Below are 18,394 nucleotides of genomic sequence, written 5' to 3'. Positions count from 1 at the left end.
GATTGGTCTTTTCGATATGATTGACATTCTGTTCGTCCAATCACTCTTCAGGATGAGCCGTCTCCGTTATTAAATATCTGACACATAAAAACATGCTTTTATGTTGTTTATTACGTCTTTGAAACACTAATAAACTCTTCTAAATTATAACACCTGAAGACGATGATCTCCCCTCCTTTAAAACCAGCATTAAGAGCATGACAAGAAGTTTCACAGCATGGATCTGTTTTCTTCAATCACAAAACAGTGGGGGAATAAAGAGTTATAAAGCAGCACAAAAGCACCAAAGTTAACATGGTTCGTTTGTTTGGAACATTAGTCCCGGGAGACGTCCAAAGTCTTTTTGTTTTCAAGCAGATTGTTCTGTACAGCGGCGAGGATGTGCTCATGCGGCCTCGGCTGGTGCAAAGACACAAAAGATAGGCTCTTATATTTAAATGCTAAGCGGGGAGATTTTTGCACTTGTATTTGAATATCAAGTCAAAGACATTTACATGAGCCGTGTGTGTGTGTGTGTGTGTGTGTGTGTGTGTGTGTGTGACCATGCGGCTGTCAGACATGACACACAAGACACCAGAAGACAAAAAAGGTCCTCTTTCCACTTGAGGTGCTCATGAGCGAGTCAGGCTGTTTTGAACGTGTACACGTAGGCATTCTCGTAAATTGGAACTGCGATGTAAGGACACTTGAGACTACACACGATATCTGCAAATGGCCATTTTATGCATGGGAGTTGAACAAAAACAGTCATCACATGCAACGCTTGAACCAAACGGCCAAAACCAAACAAAAGAAAACAACTTTGGTTGACAGGAAAGCTGTGAAGGCACATTGAAATGTCTCTCCCAAATCCTCCACTGCTTTAGTCACATGACGTCAGAGAGGACGCTTCACAAGACGTAAGTGACGGAACAGAAACCAACGCAAAAGGCAGACAAGCTGGGAGATGTCGGTTGGATGAAGACGCTTTTTCCTGACGTTTCTTCCTGGAATGTGAACACGGAGCCAAAATGGCCGTAAATCTGCACGGGAGAGGGGAGCCGACTCTGCTGTTCCCAGTCATCGCTCATCGGGACGCACACCTGGGAACACGGAGGCTCCTTGCCTTCCCCGCCCAAAGGAACACGAGCAGCACAATTCCAGATGCTCTACGCGGGAATCCATTCTCCTCTCCATGACTGACGGCCTGCTTTTCCTATCAACTCCCCCTCCCTCCTACTCTTCCTCTCTTGTGCTGCGGCTGCAGAAGTCATGATAAACCACCACAGCCATCATCATCATCATCATCATCATCAAACATCTCACGATGCACAAACCCAACAGACACGTAGTCTCTCAGCCACGACCCCCGAGTGACCTTTCCTGGTGCCTTCCCTGCAGCGATGCTAATTCCAGCGCAGTGACATCATCTTTTGGACTGCCCTCATTTTCCCTCAGCAGAGATGTTTAAGCCCCCCGCCCCCCAGCCCACTTCCTCTCGAGGAAACGTCCCCTTTGGTGACACCACACGTTCTTCTCATGACCTCCTAACGCCACGCTGGATGATGCTCCGCTGGCGTGCAGAGTGAGACGTCACGTCTGTTGGGTGGCCATCTATGTAACGTCCGTGTGGCAATGGAGACTTTGGCTGGCCAGCCTGGAGAACGCAGGGGACCCAAAATAAGAGAAGCAGATCGTGACGGGCCGGCTCCACAACCAACACCATCAATAAATATATTTTGGTCGCTTCATTTGTACTCGCCGTTAGCCGATGCCGCGGATTAGCTTGTCCACGCACACACACACACACGCGCACACACACATGAGAGCATTGCTATAAAAAAAGGTCCAGGAGGAGGGGCTCTGTGTCGGATAGCAATAAAAGTAAAAAAAGAAAAGGTCTCAGTAGAAAAAAAGTGTTAAAAAGAAGATCTATTTTTGGACAAACTAAATGCGACTTGTGATGAGCTGGCGGAGGAGGAAGTACATGAAGAGAACATCTGGATCACGTCATAAATAAGTGGCCAAGGGGTCCATCGTCCGCTCAGGAGTCTGCGCTCGTCTCCCAAAACTCCCGCCACGTTCTTCCTCCGTTTGTGTTTGGAATGCCCCATCAGACGTCAAGAGGTCCTGATGATTGTGGCGTCTTCAGGTTTGATGCTCCAATGTTAGTGTGTGTGTGTGTGTGTGTGAGGGAGGGGGAGGGGGGCAGAGGGCGGGATCAGGATGCGGACAGGGCCTTGATCAGGTAGAGTTTGTCGCCCTGCTCGCTGGTGAAGATGGGCGCCTTTTTGTAGTGTTCCACAAGCTCCTCCATGGAGTTGAACTTGCGCTGTCCGATGCAGTAAAGGTTCTCCTTCAGCTGCACCTTGAAATGCTTGTTCTTGCTCTGCGCCTTCAGCGAGATGGAAAAGTCGTTCGGCTGCGGGGGGAGAAAAGAGCAAACAATCAGCATATCCGTCGGCGCCGCTCGGGACGCAAAGACGGCTCGGCGACTTACCGACGACTCGCTGTCTCGAATGAGGAAGTCTCCCTCGGCGCCGCGCTGGTTGAGCGCCACCTCGGCCTGGTGGCGCGTCACCTTGCCGTAGTACCACTCCTTCCCCGCAAAGCGGCCGCTGCCCGAAGGCGAGATGTAGTCGCAGTCGGGCGTGGGCGGCCCTGCCGTGCTTTTGTGGGCGGCGGAGTCCAGCACCGTCACGTAGTTCTTGGGCACCAGGCCGAGCTGGCCGTCCGCTTTGCGACACTTCCACCACTCGGGGTCGTTCTCCGGCTTCTCCACCACCTCCATCACCTCGCCCTTCTCGAAGTTCAGCTCCTCGTCGTTGTCCGAGCTGAAGGGGTAGAGCGCCTGCACCGTGTGCAGCACCCTGCTGCCGTTGGCCGTGCTGTTCACCACCGCCGCCAGCTTCTCCGTGAGCGATCCGGACGGGTCCCCGGGGCCGCCCGGACCGCCGCCCCCCGCCGTCCCGTCCACGTCCTCCGTCACGTAGTTGGACGGGAACCAGCCGGAGCGTCCGTTGTAGCTGCCGCGCCACCAGCCGTCGCTGCACTTCTCCATCACCACCACCCGCGTGCCCTTCACCAGCGACAGCTCGTCCTCGCGCTCCGCCGTGTAGCTGAACTTGACCAGGGCGGGCAGGTTCAGGTCGTACAGGCGCTCGCCGTTGTCGGCGTACATGTCGGCGTCGGCGTTGGAGGCCGTGTCCCTCATTCCTCCCTTCCTGCTCTTCACCTTCCCGATTCCTGAAGACAGCCGCCAATCACAAGTGTTAACCATCAATGCGTGATCACACCTTCATGCTCAAGTCATTATTCCTGACGCAAAGCCGGCGTGCTCCGTCACAGACCAGCTGCTGAGGCGGTCTCAGGTGGAGGACGACCCCGCTATTCCGAGGGTAAAGGCTAGTACTCCTGTAGCTCGTCCTGTGTTTTTACCGACTTAAATGTACACACCATAATTCTCTCAGGGCGGGATGCACCCTAATTACAAAGCGCCAGCCTGAGACCCCCCCCCTCTGACCCCATCATATGCCTAACAGTCATGAACCATATTTGACATTGAGTTGGGTACGTAAAGAAACAGACATACAGTATCGTACTTTCAAGACCTGCGGTTACAAAACATCACGTACCCGTCAACCCTCCCGCTTTAACACTTCCTTGCATTTGAACCTTCATGACTAAATGTGGAAAGACCCTCGGATCTGCAGGAGGAGCATCGTGGACAAAAGACACACACACAGCAGTATAAGAGGTCGCCAAATGAAGGAGGTCCAAGTAGAACACATACAGCATTCTTGGGGCTTAGACGTGGGAAGGAAAAAGGCAATCCTGCGTTATTGAAGAAAAGAGGTTTTAAATCCAGTGAAAGCAGCAAGTGGACAAACCAAAGTCTGAGTGAGGAGCCATTGTTGCTAATCGCAGGCCACTAATCAGCCCAAAAGCGGCTGGACGTCCAATCACTGCACTCTTGTTCCTGCAACCCTTGCAAGCGGCCCACACAGCTGGGTTGAAAGACTTGACCAGATCCACGTAGGAACAGGACTGGTCTTTGCTTTGTGGCCTCAATGATGAGATGCGGCATGCGGGGGGGGGGGGGTCTCTCCTACGGTCAGTGCTGCCTTCTTCTACAGCTTAACAACAACAACAAATAATCCAGAAGGTAAAATGAGACAAGTTAAAAAAAACATCTAGTCTGGGGTGGGGGGTGTCTACAGTAAAAGGTGGCGAGGGTGAGCAGCCCTTTCAGCCCTCTGATGGAGGTTGGGGAAGCCCAGGCCAGCCCAGGCCAGGCCAGGCCAGCCCAGGCCAGGCCTGTGAACTCAGCCTTACAGGACAAGAATTCCCACTTGGCAGCTTGGCGCGCTCACACATCATGCGGGTCACGCTTAGCTCCCACTTTCCAAGAGACCGGAGAGCATTTCCAGGACCCCCACCCTGATCTGCAAAGCAGCTCTGTGGTGGAAACGAGCGAGGCAAGAGTCCATGGATGCAACAGCTCTTGGATTGACGCTATCAGTTCCTGGTGACGTATCGCACCAACACTCTTCTTCTGTTTACGTTTGCAAGATTGGCGCTTGCATGATGAAAAGTCAGCTGGTTGAAATTATACGGCGAGGCAGGGTGTAGTTTCCAGGACAGTGTTTATTTTCTGAAAAGGAGAATGTGTCACGAGGCCAGATCCAACCACAGAAGAACATTAATTGTTCCCGACTCGAGCAGCAGAGACAAAATCGACGCTAGCGAGCGAGAGGCCTACGTCAGATGGCTTCCAGGTAGAGGCTGTTATTAGTCACGCCGCTGCCAAGTACAGACTCCAGACGTCTCCGCGTGGGGGTCAGCCTTACTCACGCCTGACTGCAACGACACCAGCGTTCCAACAAGCGATGAAAGACCAACCGGCATATCACATGTGGTGGAAGAAAATGGGAACATGTTGGTGCAGGTGTGAGCACCAGGAAGCGTCTTCCTCGCAGCTGGGCCGTCCTAGTTTAGCACCAAACACGCTTTGGGGCTCAGCGCTGCATCAATAAAGCATCTTTGGGCTCCGGCTGATGACGGAGAGCTTATGTTGCCATCCAACTGGCCAGGTTCCCGATGCCATCTCCCTGTCAGGGATTCATTCCTGCTTCCTGCTGCATTGGCAGGAAGGCTTTGCATTGAAAACAGAACACTGCCTGAGGCTACTGAATTTGACTAGATGTTCAATCTGGGTCAGGCTGATAACAGGAAGTTGGGATTTGAATGTACTGTGCAGCCACAGGTTTCTGATACTGGGACAGGACTGGGAATGCGGTGATTGAGTGTAGTCCAACACAACAAAGCATTAAGACCTCCGCTAGACCTGATCCAATGTTTTGGCAGAAAGCACTTAAGTCGTCTTTGTCTAACCCGATTAAAAGGGACTGTTAGCGATGGTTACGCAGCGGCCTGGCGGCGATATAATGCTGCAAGCATGAAATCCCACCCGCTTCCTGCACCGAGAACATAAGCTCCGCCCTTCTACACAGACAGGAAGTCCGTAAAGCATGAGGTATTCTGAGGTTATTCTACAAGAGTGTTTTGAAAAACTGTATGCTTGAACTCACCGCGTCTATCGCAAAGTTCAATTCTTTAAGATCTCTCCAATCCACTCCACTCCGCTAAAGCACTTGGACTTCCTGCTTGGTCTCGTCATCTCTTTGGCGGCTGCTTTTGTCTTTGTTAGCCGTGACTGCCAATTGTGACTCGCCTCTCTGGGACTAAAGTCAACATTTTATGGCAACAAAGTTGTAATTTTACAAAATGGCATTCTAGAATAACATTTATATTTGAAATTGAAATATAGAATATAAAAACAAACCAAGCAACACTTAAGTGTTGGAAGAATCAAGTCCAAAGACTACGGCATGATTTAAGAAGAAAGTTGATATTAATCCAATTCTATAATAAATAAAACCAGCAGGTTGAGACTAATTATCTGCTTTCTCACCTGGATGGCAAGGCTGACATGCAGTTATATATTCTTAGCATATGTACATTACAAACCATCACAGTGTCAAAGTGGCTACCTTTCAGGGAAAAGGTTCGATACCCCTGTGGTGGTCTTCTATTTTTTGGTTTTGAGGCCATTGCAAACGGTCCTCTTGGCTAACAGAGTGATGGAAAGATCATCTGGTTCAGAAAACAAACATGGCCTCTTGCTTGAACTTTGAAGGCGAGTGCAACCCCCGAAAGCCACAACCCGTGACACCTCCTGAATCTCCGGTCTACTGGATAGGTCTACCACTACGTCACGTCACGTCTGCTTTTTACTGTGAGCTTCCTGAGAGGAAAGGAAGCAGAGCGTTGCATCAGTGACGGAGATGTCGTTCATTAACGAGCAGCAAAAAAGCCTGGCTGACTGTTTACAGATGAGGTGTGCACGGCACGGGGAGGCAAATATGCGATGGAGGGGGCTCGTGCGGGGGCACACAGGAACTGGTTTTGTTGGAACTGTGGCCTGCTTGTCCATTGTCTGCCCCGGGCCCTCTCGACCCTCAGCTTCCCTTCATTCCAGGGCTCTTCCTCTGGACGACAACACCCCGCGTCAGGCTGTCTGACACAGCCTGGACATCCCCTGGCCTTGGACACAATGTGATACCCCCCCGCTAACGCCACACTCCACACTCCGACACAGAAATGCACTTTTAGTTAAAAGGTCAATAGCTGATGCGCCTTGACTGGACAGTTCAAGTGTAGATGCTCTGACAGCGCAGTCAGTACACTGTGAAGTTAGCTCGCGTATACTTCAGGGGCTTGTTTGATGCCATTAGAAAAAGAAGAAGAAAAAGCCAGACGCTAGCTTCAAGCTGGCTGACGGCTGGGCAGGAAATGCACAAAACCTCCTTGGAGCTCAGCGCCACAGCGACACATCAAAGTGGGCCGCCATCAGGCTGCGTGATGGAGACGTGAGAGGCACACAACTCCACTTGGCTTTTCTTCTCTTCTGGCGGCCGTGGATGGCCTCATGAATACTCCCAGGATGATTCAACTCTTCATCACACGTTCTCATGGCCTGGAGAGTATGACCTCAAACATGTGGATCCAGGGCTACAAGCATTTCCTGGGAACTATGAGCATTTTCTAACAACGAACACACAAAAACATCCAAAAGTACTTTTGAAAAGACAGTGCAGGTGATAATTATCAGCTCATCGTGCATCCCATCTGAAGAGCGACTGCACGGCTGCCCAAGGCGGCTGTTAGCCACTTCAAAGCGGTGCAGCGTGCTGTTGCAGGCCCGTCGCAGTAATTCGACTTTTACATACACACACACACAGTATATAGACACACTGGGTATACACACATTATTGATCAGTTTCACAATGAAACTATCAAGGAGTGGAATGGCCATCCCTAGCGTGGCGTTATGAAGGCTCATCATGGGGACCGATGGTGATGCATGCTAGTGTAGTATTAGCCGTATTTATATAGTGCCTGTACACGTCCCGCCCTTGCCATATGCAAAACAGGTAACTGTCATTTACAGCATATACAACATCCCTTTCAACAACAGTTTTGGGTCAACCCATGCCCATCCCAGCGCCAAGCGCTACGCTGCTGGCTGAGAAGTTTGGTTAACCTGCCTCTGGCGCTCCTTGTGGTACTCCTTACTGCCTCCGATGGGAAGCACTGCTCTAAGTACAATTCCTCAACAAATAATGGCGAGAAGTGTGATGAGGCCAGAGAAAGGATGTAACCGGGATGGTAAGGAGGAGGAGCTGGAGCGTCCAAAACAAGACAGAACCCCGCACAATGATTCAACTTCCTTCCGACTTCTCACTTCCTCTCTGGTCAGTTCTCCTCCAATGCGAGGCGAGCAATGTGGCTCAAATTAGAGTTTCCGCTGGCCGGGGGAGGCTGAGAAACAGGAAAACACAGGGAGGGGAGGACATCTCTGCTTTTTCTAAAACCACCCACTCATCTCCGTGCTTGTGGACACAGCAAGGAGAGCACATCAAGGGTGCGGGACGGGCAGACAGGAGGTACCACTCAGCAGTTACAAGGTGGAGATGACAGAGTGTGCGTCGGTGTGTCAGCAAGGCTGTAAAAGAGCTACAGGCCGCCGAGGCCCCCCAGCCAATGACATTCCTCTGATAAGTTAGCGAGGTGTAGGAGATGGGTGCCACCCATCCCCGTACACCCCTTCCCTCTTCCCAACAATGACTACACTGTTCTACATGAGCACCCCGCGTCCCTTCAAGTAGAGCTCATGACTGGCGGGTGGTGTGTGTGGGGGGGTGGGGTGGGGGCTCCTAGAATGAGCGAGTTCGCCCTGAGGCTAGCATTAAAAAAAACAGAGCATCTTGAGATACTATAGTAAAAAAAACAACAAAAGTGGCGCGAGGGTCTTCAAAAATCAACAATGGAGTCGGCTGAGTTTCAGCCCGAGGGGGGGGGATTGCGGCGTGAATATATATACTTAAAGCAAGAGAGACAGAAGGATTGCTGAGGCAATTACAGGCTAGAGCTGAGCAGCAGGCTTTTCAAGAGCACCCTCTCCCCCCGTCTGCCAACACAACATATTAGATTGGAAACGGCCACACTTGGCCTACATGAGCTTTCACAGCCAAAAGACAGAAAGAACGATGAAGAAAAGCAGCCAAAACATCAGCCGAGTTTGCGAGACAACACCACGAAGAAGACGATAAAGGTGAGAACTCACGAAAGAAATGTTTGAATAGGTTAGCCATGTCCATTTTTGGCTGGCCGCCTCTCCCTCACGGTATCCGTCCCGGCCCTGCTCTCTTCCCACTGCAGCTGTGGAGCAATTCCATGTGAACACCCAGAGAGCTGGGCTGGGGCCGCCCCCTCCACGCCCATGTGACCGCTCAGAGCCAACGACGGCAGGGGTGGGGGGTGGGGCTCCGGCTTTGAAAGGCGCAGCACAGAGGCCTCATGGAGAGGGACGGGAAGGGGGGGGGTGCTGCTCAACTCGGCAAAGAAAATCAGCTATAAAGAGCAAAGATGTAAGGCAGGCAAAGTGCTATTTTCAGTGGCGGACGGATAGAATTCAGAGCTTGGCTCTTGGTGGGGGGCGGGGTTACAACATGGTGAGTCAGGACCATCCGGCACGTCACATGACTGCGGTTGTTTGCAGAGAGAAGTTTGCGAGGAACCCTGGAAACATGAATCCTCTCAAGTCGCCCAAGCAGGGCCTACCGTGACACGCTCTTCCAAACAATGACACCGATACACGCCCAAAACACTTATTTGGCTTTTTCACCCACTCATACGCACACAAAAATGTGGTGATCACCCACAATTCTCCAATTAGAATGTTCCCGAGCCTACTAATAGATCATAGCGGTTGATGTCAGGGTGGTGTATTTACCAGCTCTCCATGACTGTAATTATATTTTTATTTCCAGCTCATGTTTCAAATTAGTCCATGTTTACTAGATGCAAAGCCTGACCCTGCGTATGTGTGTATGTGTATGTGTTGATGCAGTGTTTCCTGTCACAAATAGATTTGGTGCCAACCCAAAATATCCCCCTGGATGCCACCAATAGATAGCAGTCCTGTGGGACACAGCAGTGTGTTTGTCATCCGTGCAGCTGTTCACCTGAGGTTATTTGCTAGACGGATGGCGTAACAGGTGCAAAGTGACCCAGGTTTGTGTTACATGCTCCGGCTTCCAGGCAGCCGCCCGGCCTGACACGCTCGGAGTGCGGCAGTAAAGCGAGCACATGCTTGCAAATGAAAAGGTCAGTGGAAAGGCCGCCGTTTCCAGTGTAAGTCATTCCAAGTGTAGCGAGTTTGACTATCAGACTGGGAGTGTTTCCGTGCTGCCGGGACGACACGCGTTGCCGTCACATGACAAGACAGCCTCTCTCTGGGCTACTTTACAAAGAGGCTAACGTCTAAGGGGATACGAAAACACAAACCATTTCATAAAGGCTTCATAAAGGTGTTAACGGAGTCGCAGAATCGGCCAATAAAAGGGTGTTGATTTGTGGTGCGAATGCGTTGCGTTGCGTTAAGAAACAGTTAGAGCCAGAAATCAAAGAATGCATGGAAAACTATGGCTTTGGCCGTCCTGTGGAGGGCGTGGCTCGACACGCGCGTCTGATACGGTTCTATGATGACGACTATGTACATAGTCCATGTAGCAGCACGTCCTGCTGAGGGTTCACCTCACCTGAACCGTAGCAACCTTTACTAAACTCCCTTTTAGGAGGTCCTGCTAGCGTCTGCTTAGGGTGCTAAGCAGAAAATCAGACAAAGGTTCCATAACACACAATAAGAAACAAGAGGTCTTCACCTAGCGTGTCCTTGAGGTTCTTGACGATGGAAGCTTTCCGGGCGCTGTTCTTCCTCTCCACATAGTTGGACGGCACAAAGCCCGTTTTGTTGGTGGCATTTCGAACCCTCCACCAGGACTTGGAGTCATCCAGGAGCCACAGGCGCTCATTTTTCTTGATGTCCAGTTCCTGGTCCTGCTGGGCCATGTAGTCAAACTTGGCGATGACAATCACCTCTTCTGTCATCTTGCACAACAGGAACTGAAGGAAAGGACAGAGAACGTTAGCTCATATTGCAGACGTTTCGAGTGAATAAGGCAAACACCTACGTGTGTTCTTTCCAAAAGGTCAATGAGGTCCTGTTTTGGAATCAGCGAGGAATAGCATATTGTGGCAACGGCTACAGTCACATTTAAACAAGGAACCTGACGTGGAATAAATAAATGATGCCTTATGAGGCGTCTATGTCGCAACAGCAGTTTCCAGCACAGAATCAATATAAAAAAAAGTCTGGCCCTCCTTAACGCTAGTATTCTGGAGATAAGCTAATGGATCATGGGTGTATCTTTGATTCATGGAAGAAGGCTTGACCTCGTTCAGACTATAGATGATTAGTAATGTTGAACAGATGATGCAGATGCGGCATCACAACAGTGGGATGCTGTGACCAAAATAGCTGTACGTGCACTGCATCAAAGCAGACACCTTCAAGTCACTGCTGGCCTAAAAATAACAACCAAAATGACGTAAGAGTTATATACAGTATGTTAATTCTATTTGAGAATTTGGATAATCCAGCTGGGTCGTGAGAGGGTTAAATATCCCAAAGGGTTGACATATCGATATGTGGTCACACCCCTACATCGCACTACCACAAAACAGGACCATCTGTCCAAATACAGCTCAGAAGAGCAGAATGCTGAACAACCGCCAGCGATTACGTCCAAGGTTAGTCTTTCAGACATAATTCCCCTCCACCAAACGTGCTGCTGTTTTCCCTCTTCAACAAAGAGCTGCTAGACATATCGAACAAAACTTCAGGTTTCCGAAGACATTTCTTTTATCCCAGAAAACATCCAACTATTGCCCATTGTGATGGGCATCAAACATGAACTTTGATGACTAAATAGCAAGCGCTCATGAAGCCAGCGGTGTGGCTACATCATTCAAACAATGTCTTGGCTGGGTCAGGCAGGGAGGGATGCTGCTGGTCATAAGAACTCCTCCCGCCGTTCTACGAGTGTGTCACAAAGAGCCGCATTCAGCCGCCGGTCTTATGACAAATTCAGCCATCAGTGCTGCTACGCTATGCTAATGCCAGGACCCTGGTTTGCACGGACGGGAGTGGGGGGCGCCTGCTCTTATGCAGCAAGGACCACAGAGTAAACCACAAAAAAATGCAACTTTACCACTGACAGGGAGTATTATACAGTGTATAGTATAGTGGTACAAGATGTAGCAGCATGCTTTGTGATACAGCTGAAATAGCTCATATTAGGCCTGTCCTGCACATTGTCATTCGTATAAAGTTACATTTTTTTCCCTCTCTTAGTATTTTTAGCCTTTATTCTGGTAAATTGCCGACTTTTCAATTATTGCGTTTTCCCGTTAAAGTATATTTTTAGAGTTCTGCACTTTGGACCCCCCAGGAATCGCTGCTGTGACATCCCGGGACACTTGGCGTTCTCTCTCCTCCTGAGCGACTTTAGGGAGCAGACACTGACCTCATTGATCAGCATCTCTTTTGCCTCAGTGGCGCTGGGTCTGGGTTTCAACTGCAGCTGGCCCTCAGACCAGCCCAGAACCTGATCCTGCACAAACAAGGACCACAGGGAGCGAAAGCCATTTTCAGTGCCCTTAGCCACAAGTGCTAATGTAAACAAATAATGACAGGGTTGTGGTCTGCCCTTCCTATAGATGTTCAGGTGGAAGAGACATGAGTAATGAGTCCAGAAAATACAATCTAAAGACTAAATAATGCAGAACTTTGTAAACTACTAACTATGGTGTGCGTCATTTAACCACGTCAAGCATACGTCAGAGAAGCATACACGGAACAAAAAGGTCTTTCCCCAAGTTCCACTTCCAGCCGGCAACGCCAGCTTGCCTCTTTTTAGCTGCTAAGTGCTAACTGCACATCAACGCCACTGTGACTGTGACTTGCAGCCGTGCAGATGCCCCCCCCCCCGGCGACAGATGCTGCTAGCTAATCGCTGGGCTGCAGACTGAGCCAAGGCCGCTCGTCTCTGCAAAGCCCTAAAACGCCAGGTCAGACGGGTCAAACTGCTCTGAGGGTGTCAAATCCACAGTCCATTTGCCACAAAGTCTAAACCAACAGCACCGCCCCCCCCCAGTCTAAAAGTCTGTTGAGGTTTTTCCTTCTTCAGTTTTTTTATTGTCTCAGCTGGAATATGTTTTATTGTTGCCTTCATCGGACCTTGTCCTCAGTGTTCCCCTCGGCAAATCATAGAAGATGATATGGCAGAAAATGAGGTCAGCTGAGTGTGCAATACCGCCCCCTTTTGGACGACTTCCTGCACAGAAACTTGTAAAGGCTGCGGTGTGGGCTTGTATTTCATGGGGGAGGCGTGCAGGATGCAGTGGAGGGGCACCAAGCAGAGGATTTTCCAGGTATGAAGGCCGCCTGACAGTGGCAGGAAATGATGTAGCAAAACACAGTGGATGAACATATGTAATTACATAGGTAGCTGGAAATAACCCCATTAGAAAGATCTGTTCTGTGGTCAAGGTCCACGTGGGCGGCCTGGACCACATGGGTTGGTGGACAGGTGGTCAAGTGATATGTGTGAATCTCATTCCCGACGCCCAATCTAGAATCTGGTAAAAACCCTGGGCCATTATTCTCGGAAAGGAAGAAAATGCACTGCGAGGAAACACCTCTGCTGATGTCAAACGGCCTGCAACTTTACACGTGAATAACAATCATGATGGTTCCTGGGCTCTGCAAGTGTTTAAGGATAATATAGGATTACATGCATGGGGAGTTGTTGTAATCCATGGTACAATAAGGGTGACGTTCAAAAAGTCATGTAATAAAAGAGACGGCGCACTTTGCAACCATGCAGGTTATGTCACCGTGAAACATGACCACATCCGGCAAACCCACAGCTGCAGAAACAACCGGGCTGTGTGTCTCTGCAGGGGGAAAATGACTGTAGAGGAGCACCCCCAGTGCTCCCAATGCGAGCTTGCGTTGCGCAGCGATCCCATCAAGCCATGTGACGATCCAGCACAGTGTTAGCTTTCACTAAATGGCGGTGAGTGACTTAGAATGGGATTAGTAAAAGTGATGTCAGAGTACAGCTGAAATGGGACGCTATAGATCTATTGCATGGTTGCTTGGGGGGGGCAGCACTGACAGCAACAGCATGAGCTCACAGACAGTAACCTAATCCCTGTGACAGCCTGCTAAAATCACAGGGCTCTTGCCTGCTGGAATGCGCTCCGTGTGCTCACTGGCTCGCCCCCCCCGTCTGGCACTGCCACACATCCTCCAACTTACACCCAATCCTACATTTGAGCCACAAGGCCGGCCTCGTGAAGGCGTGATTATGCGCTTTTCACATGGAACCACGGCAACTAAAGCCCACGGGACGGTATCTCATCCCGCCTGTCCCAGATTCTCCCAAAACAAAAGAGCGGCATCGCAGCAAAGGGTCATGGGAGACTTGGCAGGCCAGCTGTGAGACAGGAAGCGTGGACACAAGGGTGATGCATGCTGACGCCAGTTCACTGCACTCCACTTTAGCTTTGCATTCATTTGTGGGAGGGATGGAGTTCAAATGTAGTTTTACACCAGCACTGGAGGGAAAACTTTATTTTCCACACGGAAAAAAGTAGTCACGAGGGCACTGCACTCATGAAAGTTCACCAGTATTTCTACCAGGGGGTTCCAATTGATCAGCCACCGATCGGCCTGTGCGTGTGCCTTCTGCAACCACTTCTGACTGCGTGGTGGGTGCACGCCAGTCTCGCCACTCCCCTGGCTCGGCTGTCCCATCGTCCACAATTGTCTTATGTGAGACACGAACACACGTCTCCCTTTCCTGTGCATTCTAACGATATACAAACAGCTTGTTTGTACATACATACCGCCACCCCCCAATGCTAACGAGGCAGCTAACCCCGGTGCCATCTATGCCCGACTTTTGGCGACACGACACATGCCTGTGGTTTCAACACATGGAAGGCCGGTTCTGACTGCGAGGAATAACACAGGATGTTACACAGGATATTTCCACGTCATGGCCACGCCGGAGCTTCACTTACTTTGGTATTGCAGTAACGCTGTAATGGGACCATTTCCGTGGTTTTCAAACCATACAGAGAAACCGGCAACTGGCCCAGCAGAGGTTCCACTGTACAGGCTTGCTACTTGCACCTCCTCATCCACCGTGTGTGAGCTGCCGGTGGTGGTTCTGCGGGGTTCAGGCTCCACCCACGCAAGCCAACACGGCAGAGACAAAACAAGCCTTAAGATGACCTCATCCACTGCACACCGGGAGGAAGGGATCTCCCTCATGACTAATCAGAGTTTGAAAAGACACATTCGCTCGTGCAGAACCGTGTCTGGTAGCATGACAGAAGCTGGAAGTGATACGTGCTACCTCGCTCTCTATTGTGGCAGACCAAACAGCAGGTCATTTGTAAAACCGCATGATAATAATAACATGAGGGGTTGTGTCATGAGGTGAAATGAATACGCCGGCTTCCTCTCTGCTTTGCCAACATCCTGGCAAATACGAGCCCCGGGGTGCTGTCACAATACCACTAAATAAGCCACTCGGGACGCCAGTCAGTGGGAGACGCGTGTTGGAACTTGTGGGCGAGGATCTCCAGGCATTCCCGGTCCCATCGACAAAGCTGAGGTGAGACTTCTGCAGTGTGGGCGGGCCTTTCAATAGCAAGGTCAGAGGAGCATAAATTCCCTCGCCAAGCGCCAGTATGGCATATTCTCCTTTTCACACCAAACTAAGTGGGAAGAAAATATCACTTAGCCAATAAAAACCATGAATGAGGAAGTGAAACATCACCGCACGATGGTCACCATTATAAACTTCAGTATTTCTTCACTACGTCGCCTTTTCAGACTGACTGAAAATGAAAGCATTACAAATGCTGTGTATCCAAGTCATTAGACTATTTGCATACAACTTCAAAAATATGACAAAGTCTCAGAATGACATGAACAACAACACAATTATCGGAATAACGTCAACATATTGAGGGAAAAGGCAATTTATGACAAGTGCTAATGCAGTCTACCTGTGAAAAAACATGAAAGCACAACAAATGTGTTCAGAAATACAATTCTTCTTGTGCTTCTTCTTCTTGTCTTAAACAAGATAGAGCCACCTATGAGACCTTCTGGCTGAAGGAGGCCCCGCCCCAAAGCAGCCCGCACCACCTGCTGAGAACAGCAATACGTGCTTTCACCTTAGCCTCCAAAAGTGTTTGAATGTAGCTGTGTCTGCATATCGCCAAATATAGCAACAAAGGGTTAACACTGATCCCTCCTGCTACATCTTCTTCTCTGGCAGACAAGGTGCATACGAGGTGCTTCAAGAAGCAGGTACGATGGCATCTACTGTACGCAGCAGGAACAACAAGCTTCCTTTGCCCGGACGTTGTGAGAATGGCGAGGAGGCGGTCCATCAACAATCACCTTATCAAAGCCAACAACCACGCCGCGTGTCCAGCTCCGCCCACAACCTAAACCAGGCTTGGAGTTTTGGCCCTCTGTGCCATTGAGTTGGATACAAATCCATTTGTGGTGCACCGCAAATGATTGCATTTCTCCATTTTACACCAAGCAAAGGGGAAAGAAAACATGGTAATTAGCCAATATAAAAACAAAAGTGAAAGGAGGAAGTCAAAATGTGGATGTTGTAAATCAGACAAAAGATTGTCACGTTATGAACTCCAGTAGTTCTCTTTTAGGCCGATCATGGCAAACAACAACATTTCCTAATCCAAGTACACTCAAGTACACTTATGCATTTTTGGCCTTGTGCGACTTATAGTCCAAAAAAGACGGTACTTCATGCATGGAAGATGAATGGAGACCATATTTAACACACATAAGAGAAGAAAGAGGAAACGGTGATCTGAAGCAGCAGCTCAGATTAAAGAGGAGATCAAACATAAAGCATATGGCAGAAAAGGAAAATTCATTTAATGCCTAAAGCCACTTAGTGGAGCAGCGCGTCTCCAGCTTGTCATCTGACCATGGAAACTTTGAGCCACATTAGCTTTGCTTTTTTTTTTTTTTTACATATTTTGGCGTTTTGCTGTCGGCTGCAGGGACACGTTGTGGCTGCTGGAGGCCGACGAGGAACTTGAACAGAAGGAGCCTGTCGCGCCGTAGCCTTGAGGGGAGACTAGCCAGCAGAGGACTGCTTGCCGCTGCAGTCAAAGGGGTGTCTGTCTACGGGGTGGCTGTCTACGGGGCGGCTGTCTACGGGGCGGCTGTCTACGGGGCGGCTGTCTCGGGCTGATCTCCAGCGGCAGTGTCAGCACAAGAAGATGAATACAGTTTTCATGAGTCATCCAAAGGGAGGAGAGAACGTGAGTGATGTCGGGTTGCTTGCTGGTCGGAAAACACAAGACGACAAATTACAAGCCAAACCTGATTCACGCGTGTCACATATTCATTTATATGTGGCGGGCCGACCGTCCTACCTTTCATTCTGTCTGGACATATGATAACCACATTATATAAGTACAGTTTGGACTTTGTTTCTTTTTCAATTTAACTTTTAATTATTCTTTTAAATACATATCGTATTTAACATAAATGTATATATGGAGACAAACTAAAATATATAGAATAAATAGAAATTTATACATTAAAAGAAAAAAACATTTATTTATATTTCATATCGTAAATAAGGTGTTTCTCTTTCTCTTCTGGCAATTGAGCTACTGTGAAGAAACAATTTCCCTGTGGATCAATAAAGTCTGGCTAAGTCTAAATAATATACATTCAGTTATCTATAATACATTTGGAAACGCAGATAGATTACAGCCCTGTGGGGAACCGCACAATGAGCAAGCATATGTATGATTGTAATTAACAGGCGGATACAATAAGAAACCATGGTGCAATACCTCTATTAAAAATAACTGCCTGCTGACAAACTACATGCTAAGCATCCCAAATGGCTTCCCGGGCCTGATGTATCTTCTCCTTTGGGATATATATGTGAAGTAGTAATTTGTCGTCATGGAGTTATTTTTTATGATGTCTGATGATAAATATATCGGCGAATTCAATTAAAAACACATACGTGTGACGATTAATGTTGAAAACGTACGCAACTAGCATATTTAGACACATCATAGCAAAAACAAAAAACAAACCAAGAGTCAAGTAAGGCATTGTAACAAATGAAGAGATGCTCCTGGGGCAAATACAAGCACGTTAGTTAAATGACTGAAGGACAATCGTATTAACCATGGATAATGTGGTCAAATTAGATAGAACTTAACTCCCAATAACCTGGTTGGGATTATTGTTATAAGAAAGATTCAACCATAAGGGTCAGCAGTAACTAGCCTGCTGGGCAGAAATATGTTAGCCATGTTGGCAGAGCACCAGCTGGTTCGTTAGCACATTAGCCCGCTAGCTGCCGTGTGATGTAAGGTTATTGGGTGAAAAGAGCTAGCCTAGCATTGCCTAGCTTAGCCTAGCCTCAGGCGCTCCACTGCGGCGGTTTACCGCCAGTGGCAGCACAGATTTAAGGCACGCCTTACCGTCTCCTTGCCGATGGATGGCCACCTTTTCTTTTCCCCGTCGGTAAGCAGGACTGTGCCGACAACACCGCGGAGACGTCGCCGAGTGTCCGCGTTAAAAACGTTCCACGTCAAGACGCTAAGCTAGTGCCCTGCTGGAAGTAGCATGGTTGTCTCAGCATGTCTTTGCTGTGTGAAGCATCGCTAAGCTAATGCTAGCGAGCTAGCAGCCGCACAAGTTGCTAATGCGTAACGTCCCGCCCACCCTCACGTCTTTGGCTGGGGAGCTTGGAGGCGTTCTTGTGATTGGACAAGCGGACTGTCGGTCAAACACACTCCAGCTGTTGATGTGTGAGCGTTTCTCCACAGTATTCGGTGCACTCGCACCATC

The 18,394-nt window shown here is 49.2% G+C and overlaps 1 protein-coding gene across 2 annotated transcripts; it reads right to left on the bottom strand.

Annotated features, from left to right (window-relative positions):
* Positions 1-208: 208 nt before the first annotated feature.
* nck1b (NCK adaptor protein 1b) lies at positions 209-18,240 on the bottom strand. 2 transcript variants are annotated; one of them, XM_058059888.2, is made up of 4 exons: positions 18,025-18,240; positions 10,269-10,509; positions 2,480-3,225; positions 209-2,401 (listed from the first exon to the last, which is right to left on the bottom strand). In XM_058059888.2, the coding sequence occupies exons 2-4, from the start codon at positions 10,492-10,494 to the stop codon at positions 2,201-2,203; spliced, it is 1,173 nt and encodes a 390-aa protein (XP_057915871.1). In that variant the 5' UTR covers positions 10,495-10,509; positions 18,025-18,240; the 3' UTR covers positions 209-2,200. The 2 variants fall into 2 exon arrangements, with proteins under 2 accessions (XP_057915871.1, XP_057915873.1); XM_058059890.2 differs by lacking the exons at positions 10,269-10,509; positions 18,025-18,240 and adding an exon at positions 8,669-8,808.
* Between the last annotated feature and the right edge of the window lie 154 nt (positions 18,241-18,394).

This window comes from Doryrhamphus excisus, linkage group LG7 (genome assembly GCF_037039965.1).
Source record: "Doryrhamphus excisus strain RoL-2023G ecotype Guam linkage group LG7, RoL_Dexc_Guam_v1.1, whole genome shotgun sequence".
NCBI lineage: Eukaryota > Metazoa > Chordata > Actinopteri > Syngnathiformes > Syngnathidae > Doryrhamphus > Doryrhamphus excisus.
Note: the sequence above shows the minus strand (reverse complement) of the source record. Positions and strands in the feature narration are given on the sequence as shown.

What these genes read in the sequence shown, in the direction of transcription:
- nck1b (XM_058059888.2), bottom strand. Translation starts at nt 10,494, where the DNA reads ATGACAGAAGAGGTGATTGTCATCGCCAAGTTTGACTACATGGCCCAG. An exon ending in GAACCTCAAGGACACGCTAG is followed by an intron (nt 3,226 to 10,268) that starts GTGAAGACCTCT and finishes GGCTGTCTTCAG; the next exon opens with GAATCGGGAAGGTGAAGAGC. An exon ending in TTCGAGACAGCGAGTCGTCG is followed by an intron (nt 2,402 to 2,479) that starts GTAAGTCGCCGA and finishes CTCCCCCCGCAG; the next exon opens with CCGAACGACTTTTCCATCTC.